This window comes from Rhinolophus hipposideros, assembly GCF_964194185.1.
Source record: "Rhinolophus hipposideros genome assembly, chromosome: 9".
Taxonomy (NCBI): Eukaryota; Metazoa; Chordata; class Mammalia; order Chiroptera; family Rhinolophidae; genus Rhinolophus; species Rhinolophus hipposideros.
In genome coordinates, this window is record NC_138055.1 from 51,388,436 (window position 1) to 51,397,691 (window position 9,256).

At 43.8% G+C, this 9,256-nt stretch overlaps 1 protein-coding gene across 2 annotated transcripts; it reads left to right on the forward strand.

Moving 5' to 3' along the window:
* Positions 1–32: 32 nt before the first annotated feature.
* COX14 (cytochrome c oxidase assembly factor COX14) lies at positions 33–3,592 on the forward strand. Of its 2 annotated transcripts, none has more exons than XM_081058436.1 (2): positions 33–173; positions 3,190–3,592. In XM_081058436.1, the coding sequence occupies exon 2, from the start codon at positions 3,198–3,200 to the stop codon at positions 3,369–3,371; it is 174 nt and encodes a 57-aa protein (XP_080914562.1). In that variant the 5' UTR covers positions 33–173; positions 3,190–3,197; the 3' UTR covers positions 3,372–3,592. The 2 variants fall into 2 exon arrangements, with proteins under 2 accessions (XP_080914562.1, XP_080914563.1); XM_081058437.1 differs by lacking the exon at positions 33–173 and adding an exon at positions 234–370.
* The last annotated feature ends 5,664 nt before the right edge of the window (positions 3,593–9,256 follow it).

Consider the following 9,256-nt stretch of genomic DNA (forward strand, 5'->3'; position numbering starts at 1 on the left):
GTCTGAGGATGCGTAGTAAGGTGATTGCCCCGGAAGTCGGAAGTTCAGGCAACCAGCCGGAGTGGCGGAGGGCTCTGGCTCGCGCTCCAGTGGGCGGAATTGCGTTGTGGGCGGAGTTGCGCTGTGTCCGGCGCACCGTGCACGCTCTCGCGTCGGGAACCGAATCCTAGAGGGTAAGCGGTGCGGGTGGGAAGGAGAAAGCGTGGCTCGCTAATAGCGTCTCTGCGTCTAGGGTTGTTTCTGGGCTTCTACCCTCACGTGCCAGGTCCTGGGTGCTGCATCTGGCTGCGCTAGGAAGTTGTGTAGACTGTGGTTGCGAGACGCTACCTGCGGAGGCCTCGGTTAGACGGGAGGGAGCTGCAGCATCCAGGTACGCCGTCTGCTGGGCCCGGGCAGGGGCCACTGGGCCGCAGAGGCGCGCCCGCTCGGGCCGGCCTTTGCTTACGGCATCCTCTCATGCGCCGGCCTTCGGGCTGGCCTCGGTGCCCTAGAGGTCACGGTTATCCTGCGCCGCGGACGCAAGCCGCGATTTGCACTGCTTCCAGCCCAACAAGCTCCTTGCAGCCGTAGGGTTCAGTCAAACCTTAACTCCAGCCGGGCGTGTCGACCCTCCACGCTCTGGCTCCAGTAGCCCTGACCTTGGGGGTCAGGATTCATGGGCCCCCTGGGGCCCTGGCTGAGAATCCGCTTTTTACTTAACGCCGGTTCCAGTTCAGTGCACTACATTAACTTCTGCCCTACGTTGCCCTGTGACCTAGTCACCCATTATCATCCACTGATCCCATCTGACCAGTCTTTGTAGTAGTGGTTCCCAGTTTTCATTCTGGCCCAACACATCTGAAAGATACAGCCATCAGTGGCAGTGACTTGATACAGCAGTGATTTTCAACCAGGAAGGGGGGGGTGTTAAATGCAAAAGCCCCCCGGATGTTTCTGGAATTTCCTACCTGCCTTCTTTCCTTAATTGTTTTGCTCCCTCAGACTGGCAGTCTCTTGGCCTCTCTCCCTGGTCTTATCCTCTGCTTTGGTGTCGTTTGTTACCTCGGTCTGTATCTGGCCAGATTTACATATCCAGCTGCCGGGTAGACATCATCACGTGCGTGTTGTGTTGAGCATCGTAATTTTAACGTGTCCCAAACCCAACTCGTGATTTTCTTGACTGATAATGCCATCACCACCCCAATGACACACACCTATTTCTTCTCGTTTCTTATTTTTATGAACAGTATCCCAATCCACAGTTTTCTTACTTGCTGCCTGGGAGATATTTTCAGCTTTGCCTTAGTCCATTCAGTTAATAAATCTTCGAATTTCAGCATCTGTCTTTTCGTTTCCTACTGCCCTGCCTTAGTTCAGGGTCTGTGAAGAGTCTTTGTTAATTTGAAAATAGGAAATATCTTAGGTTGGATTAGACAAAGAGAAGGAAGTGAGGTTCTAGACAAAATTATGTCTATTAGAAAGTCTTCTGTCACTCTTCTGGCGAAGTCACTCTTCTACACCATCCTGTTTCTTTGTTGGCTGGTGAATGCTTCCAGTCTTCTTCCTTCAGCCCTCGAAGAGGTGGTCCTAAAACTGGTTAGCATCTGGCCAGGGTAATGGAAGATAGGAGAAAGAAGTGAAGGGGAGGTTGAAGGTCTGCAAGTCATATTGTTGGGAGCTTGCCTACTACCTTAGTATCCTGCTGTGTGTGTGTGTGTGTGTGTGTATAAATTTTTTTTTTCAGTGTCTCATAGCTTGGGGTCCTTTCATACCTCAGATAACCTGAACACAACTCTTTCTCATCTTGAACCTGTGCCATTTGGTTTTCTTCCTCTGACCTTATTTAAAGTCACGTTGCATAGTCACTTGAAATAATTCAAAGAAGTTATGCCTCATGTCAACTTGGGGTCCACCCTCAAGGACTGGCTCAAAAGCAATGTCCAGGCCATAGCACTCATTTGGAGAAGCATTTATATGTCTCACTCTACCCCCAACTCTCTAAGCCAGCTAATTCCGACCCTCTGAGCCAGCTAATGATGAGCTTGTCCTCTTCTAAATTCTTGACTTTTTATTATTATTATATTATTATTATTAGTTTCAGGTGTACAAAACAATGTAATAGACATTTACACCCCTCACAAAGGGATGACCCTCCTCCCCCAACCTACTACCCCTCTGACATTGTATATAGCTGTTACAATTCTATTGACTATTCCCTGTGCTGTATTCCATGTCCCGTGACTATATATATATATATTAAATTGTAGCTGACATTCAATATCATTCAGCTTCAGCTTCAGGTGTGCAGTGCAGTGGTCAGGCACCAAATTCTTGACTTTTAAGAAACCTGTTCTCAACTAATTTCAGTCTTTTAATTTCAATTCCGTCAATGGAGAGGAGTCTAAGAACACATTCATAGTCCCAATTTGAGGAACATTTTGTTCAGGATTAGAGATCGTCATTGCTAAACTTTCTCTTACTCCCTGAGAATATCCAGTTAAATTAGATGTAATATATTGCATGCAAATCTCAGTTAACAATTTGCTGGAGACTCAGTAAATTCCTTTTTAGCCCTTGGGATAGGTTCTTGGTGTTGTGTTTGGAACTTAAGAGTTAATGCTGTAGAGGTTAAGTATAATTGAAACAATATAAAGGTACTGTGGCACTATTTCAGGTATATTATGGCTTTAACAGGTGCTTGAGGGCAAACCTGGGTACCTAACCACCATGAATAAGATTGTTTTTATGGGAAAATAAATTGGATATTGCCTAGAGGGTTCCCATTTGATCCTCCTACAGAGAATAATTTACTGCTAATTTTAATCCCTGGCTACCTCCTACTGGCCAGAAAAACTGGATGCATGCTTCAAGTAGTGGACCAGTTAACATTTCTGGGTGGTGCTACCAGTCACTTCTTTCCACAAACATCCACAAAGATGGAGGGCCAGGTTTTAGCTATGCTGTCATTCAATGCACCTGATTCCAGCTGCATTTCTGTAGCTCGTATGCGGACTTTATTTGCCGTTTTGAATCTTAGCATAGTTCCCAAACATTGTCTTCCAGTATGAGACTTGGCATGTGTGGAGGGGCCACGCAGAGTAGAGTGTACACAGACTAAGCAGGATGCAGAAGTTATGGAATGGCCTTAAACAGGGAAGTGGGCTGGGCAGATGAGGTCTTTCCTCAGGTCTAAATCCACTCTCTTTGTAGGGGACGACATGCCAACTGCCAAGCAACTAGCTGACATTGGCTACAAGACCTTCTCCGCCTCCATGATGCTGCTCACGGTGTATGGGGGCTACCTGTGCAGTGTCCGAGCCTACGGCTATTTCCAGCGGCGCAGCGCCCGGCGCCAGGCTGCAGAAGAACAGAAGACCTCAGGAGTCCTGTAGAACTGGGGCTTTTTTCCTGACCAGAGTCCTGAGGCATTGCAGTGGAAAGACCTCACTTGCAATCATATCCAAGTCAAGAGAAATAGGGCCTTCATGGTTTTCCAACCCTGCTGGGGAAAAGTGCCCGTGTTTTCTCTGGAACTGCCAGTTTGGGGAGGCTGTCACATCATAACAGGAGTGGGGGGAAGGCACACCTACAGACATTAAATATTTTGCCCTGTCTCTGTCTTGGTGTTTCTGTTTACTTAGATAGGTTGTGGACCGCAGAGGGGCCTTGACTGCCAGTTTTCTAAACTATCCAGAACCTACTCATGTGTTTCCCCTATTTTAGTTAATGGTACTGTCATCCTAGTCAGAAATATTGGAGATTAGACTATTCCCTGTCCTCCCCAGCAAGCAGCTGTTTTACCAATTGTTCCCACTTAAACATCATGCAGTCAGTTTTCCCCTTGTTTCTTGCTTACCCTTTGTAGAAGGCTATTAGTGGTCTTCGTCCATGCTTCACCTCATCAGATTTATTTGCTGTGTGGCTTTCAGAGACATCTATGGACCAAATTGGATGTGGCACTCCAGTTTTAGATCCCCTCTGAAGCCCAACCATAGACAATACTTTAAGAATCCAGGGCCTACAGAGTTAAGCCCAAGACCCCTTAGTGTGGCATACGAGGTCCTGAAGACCTGGCCCATCTTATGTTCCAGTAATAGGAAACTGCCTGGAGGGTTGCATACTGTTTTTTGTTTTCACGCCTGTTCATGTTTTCTGTCTGATAGAACATCCTCTCTACCCCCTTCTCTCTTTTTCCAAAAAGGTTTCTGTGACCCTTCACCCTCCCATGTTGGGCCAAGTGTCTGTACAAGACAATACTTTTCAGGGCCTCAGGCTGTTAGAGCTCCATGCTCCTAACTCCGAAGGCTGCCAGTTCGATTCCCACGAGCCAGTGGGCTCTCAACCACAAGGCTGCCAGTTCGATTACCTTGAGTCCCGCAAAGGATGGGCTGCACCCCCTGCAACTAGCAACCACAACTGCAACTGGACCTGGAGCTGAGCTGCTAAGCTGCGCCCTCCACAACTAAGAATGAAAGGACAACTTGACTTGGAAAAAAGTCCTGGAAGTACACACTGTTCCCCAATAAAATCGTTAAAAAAAAAAAACCACGAAAAAAAGGTAATACTTTTCCTCTAAAAAAAATCTTCCAAAGCACAAGTAACCAAGACAATTTTGAAAAGGAACAAAGAAGATGGGTTGGGCCTACCAGATATCAAGATTTAGTAGAAAGCTAAGGTAATCTAAATGTTGGGGTATTAGTTCAGGGGTAGACAAAGAAACCAGTGGCATAGAATAATAAACGTTATCAGTGTGTATGTGAGAAATTGCATAGGATAGAGGATACTCACAAACATGGAGAAAACCATACTGTTGTTATGGATATGTGTGTGATTTGTAAAACTTTAAAAAGTATGTATAAAAATGATTGAAAGGACACATCAAACTTACATACAATATTAGTTATATTGGGGGTGAGGTGAGGTAGAGGAGGGCAGAGGTCAAAGGAGTCATAAATGAAAACTTTCTGCTACTCAAAACACTTCAGATACCAAATGTGCAAGCTTTTCTCACACCCAGCAATTCTCAACTCTGGACACAGAGTGTTCTACAATTCCGCCACTGGCTACCCAGGGTTAGTGCTAACGCCACAGGTTAAGGGCCAGTCCCACAAGACGGCCCTCTACGTCAGATGACTATCATTAGTAGTGGGTCCCTAGGTTACTCACACTCCTGCCTGACTTGGCTGCAAATTGGTGCCTACAACCTTCTTAGGTTTGATAATTTGCTATAGTGGCTCACAGAACTGAACTCAGGGAAAGACTTTATTTACTAGTACTGGTTATAAAGGATGCCCCTCAGGAACAGCCGAATTGAAGAGATGCACAGGGCAAGAGGCAGGGTACATCACCCTATCAGCACCTCAATATATTTAACCCCGAAGCTCTCCAAACCCCATTTTTAGGGTTTTTATGGAGGTTCTATTACATAAGCATGATTGATTAAATTATTGGCCACAGGTGATTAGCTCAATCCTTAGCCCCTTTTCCCCCCCTGGAAGTCTGATGGGGCTGAAAATTCCAACCTGCTAGTCAGGCCTCGGTCTGGTTCCTCTGGCCACCAAGTCTCATTCTGAAACTATCCAGGGGACCAACCAGAGTCACCTCATTAGCATACAAAAAGACAACACAGGACGTTGCGAAGGTCTTAAAAGCTTTTTGCCAAAAACCTGGGATGAAGACCAAATACTTATCAGCAGAGGGAGTTGATTAAGCAGGTTAATGTGAATGGGCCTCATCCAGTCAGTTGAAGGCCTTAGGAGCAAAGACTGAGGAGAGTTCCCAAAGGGAATTCTGCGTCAAAACTAACAGAAACCCTGCCTGTTTCCAGCATGTAGATGGTGGACTACAACATCAACTCTTACCTGAATTTCCAACCGGCCACCTGCTCTACACATTTTAGACTTGCTAATCCCTACAATGTGGGAGCCAATTCCTTAAAGTAAATCACTCATTCTTGCTCCCTAACTTATTGGTTCTGTTTCTCTGGAGAACTCTGACTAACAGAGCAGATAATGCCCGTGTGTACCTGTCCAGTCTTGTCTCCTGGCCTAGGTTCCAGTACACTCCTACCTCAATGGTCTTAACAGTCATTTTCACTTGTAGCACCTACTGTCATTTCAAATACAGCTTGTCAAAACCTAAACTCAAGCAATTGTTCAGTATTTCGTTAGCATGAACTGTATATAATGAATAGACGTTTGCTGTCAAATTAAAATGAATATAATCAAGTTCATTTGGTTATTACACGAAATATCGAACTGAATTTCCCCATTAAAAGACAAAGTCTAATTGGGCTAAAAATAAAACACCCCCACAAATTCAAGTTGTATCGTTTCTAATAAACATCAAATAAATGTCTTAGTAGAGCCATGTTGCTGCCAAAAAGTTTAGTATTGTTTCCTAAATGGCTTTCAGAGAGCAGTCACTTTGAGTGAAGGCAGATCCCAAATCTGTTGGGGTTTGTTTTTTTTTGAGAATTTTTATGAGTTTATTTGAGCTAAACTGACAATTGCCAGGAAGCAAAATCTCAATGAATTGAGAAAAGGCTCCTTCGCTTTTTTTTACCGGCCTACTAGGGCTGTGGCTAAACTCCTGGTGAGGCCTGCCCTAGAAGAGACCTTACAAAACCAGAAAAAAAGCAACTATATGCAGATGGCTGAGGTGACAGTGGTACAGACGACATTAGTATGTATCATTAGAATGTAACTACTATGTTTTGGCCTATGCCAGTTCATAGGCCCTTTTTATAAAGCCATTTCCTATACCTCTTCTATGATCAAGTCCCAAGTCCTAGGATAATCCTCTCTACGACTGCTTTTATGAGACTAATTTTGCTGCTTTAAACCTTTGGGGGCTACCACGACCATCTAAACTTTAACTCTTCCACATCATAGTCAAGATTCTTCACAATCTGGCCCCAAACCATCTTCTTCCTCTCATCTCCTGCCAGTTTGATCAAACTCCAACAGATTACAATTCCCTGGAAATGTCAGGTACTTTTTATGTTAAAAAAAATTAAAATTATGAATTATTCCAAACTTATTGAAGGGCACCAAAAATAAACCCATCTCACATCCTCCATCCCCACAGATATAAACACATCCTTCAGTAGCTGTGTTTCTGTGCTTTTGCTGTAGAAGGACCCTTAATATTATTTTGGGGTTAAAAAAGTAATGTTAATTGCATCAAACTGCATCATAGTCATTTGCAACTTGCCTTTTTCACTCAACATGATGTTTTTGATACTTACGTACTGTGCTGATTAATTTTGTGTTAACTTGCCTGGGCTACTGAGTGCCCAGATTAGTGGTTAAACAGTATTCTTGGTGCATCTGCGAGGGTGGTTGAGGATGAGATTAATATTTGAATCTGTAGATGGAATAAAGCAGATGGCCCGCCCCAATGTGGTTGGGCCTCATCCAATCCACTGACAGCCTGAATAGAACAGAAAATTCTCTCTCCACTTGACTGTCTTCAAGCTGGGAGATTGTGGTCTTCCTCTGCCTTCAGACTCAGAGTGCAATTTACACCATCAGCTCTCCTGCTTGTCAGGCCTATGGATTTGGAACTACACATTCAGCTCTCCTGGGTCTCCAGCTTACTGACTGCATATCCTAGGGTTTCTCAGCCTCCATAACCATGTGAGCCAGTTCCCTATATCTTTTTAAAAAAATTTTATTTTAAATACATATGTATGTGAGCCTACAATTGTGTATGCACATACATACATCAATGAATGGATCATTTCCACCTTTTTACCTCTTATAAATAGTAACGCAATGAGCATTCTTGTAGTTTCTTGGGCCCATGCTTCTTGGGCTAGTTTCTTCAAAAGAGGAATTATTAGTATTTAGTTTTACTAGTTATTTATTGTTGCTTTTCCAAAGTGGTTATGTCAATTTCACTCTCACCAGCCATACTTCCATGTTCTGTTGGTGTGACATGGTTTCTTTTCAGTTTACATCGATTTCCAGTAAGGGTTGAGCACCTTTTTGTTAATTATGCATTAGCATACTCATCCTTTAGGAACTGCCTATTCATATCCTTTGCTCCCCATACAATTTACACCATCAGCTCTCCTGCTTGTCAGGCCTATGTCAGGACCTTCTTTTTTCTTGCTATTGGGTTGTCTTTGTTGTTCTTCATTATATATATTCTGGATACTAGTATTTTGTTAGTTGTATGTATTGCAATTTTGACTGAAAATCTTTCGGAGCTTTTTTGTTTTGGGTGCACCGTGGTGACGGTGTAAGAATCCCACATCGTCTGCATCACTGTGTACACGTCTCTCCAGAGCTGTCCCATGGATAACTGATCTGAGACCAGTATTCATGCAAGTTTTTACCTGGGGGTGAGATGTGGGACAAGATGTTTCCCAGACCACACAGGAAGTGTACGCTGAGGTTCTCAAATTCACATGAAGTGTTGGGCCAGAATTTGAGAAAATTCTGTCTCGTGATCCCACAAGTCCAAGCATTTAAACTTGCTTGTTTTCTCCTTTGGCCAACTGGGTGAATTTTTGATAGTTTTCTCCCTTTCACTGTTGGTCTTTCAGGGTCTGAGCTTTAACTGGAGGTCTCAATTCCAGCTTCCCGCATGGGGCCAGTCTCGTCTCTTGATGTCAGTATAAAACCCAAGTCCTTCAGTGATGTGTGCCTTTCCAGTAATTGCATCAGCTGCTTGCCTTTTGCTTTGGCTTTCAATTCCTTTCTTTGAGGCTTTTGTAATCCTTTCTCGGAAGCTCAGCTATGCATTAAACAAACTTTACCCATCATTTCTAGATGTTTGCTCAGGTTAGTCTGCATTAAGCCAGAACTATCTTTCATATATTCTCACGTGTTCTAAACATACCTCCATTCCTGTTTTCCAGGCAAAATTCTACTTATCTTTAATGGCCCAGCGCCACTTTCACATTTTCTTGAAAAATTTAAAATAGTTCTTATCGCGTTGTGTTGCCTTTCCCACCTTGTACTGGGGTACGTGCTCTTTGAGGGTAAAAGCCAGATCTTGTTCATCTTTGTGTCCCCAGCTTCTGCCGCAGTGCCTATGATAAAGTAGGTACTTAATGTTTTATTGAACTGAAAATAGCTTCCCACATGGATGTTTCACCGTATTATCATAACCCACTAACTAAATTCATATGATATTTTTAGGGTTGTGACGTGAGATCTCATTATACATGAAGAACAATCTAAGACGTTTGTGTTTTTTAAACAATTTTCCAGACTCGGTTTCCTTATTGTGGCGGATTGAATTTTTCAAAGATGAATGCAACTGT

What these genes read in the sequence shown, in the direction of transcription:
- COX14 (XM_081058436.1), top strand. Translation starts at nt 3,198, where the DNA reads ATGCCAACTGCCAAGCAACTAGCTGACATTGGCTACAAGACCTTCTCC.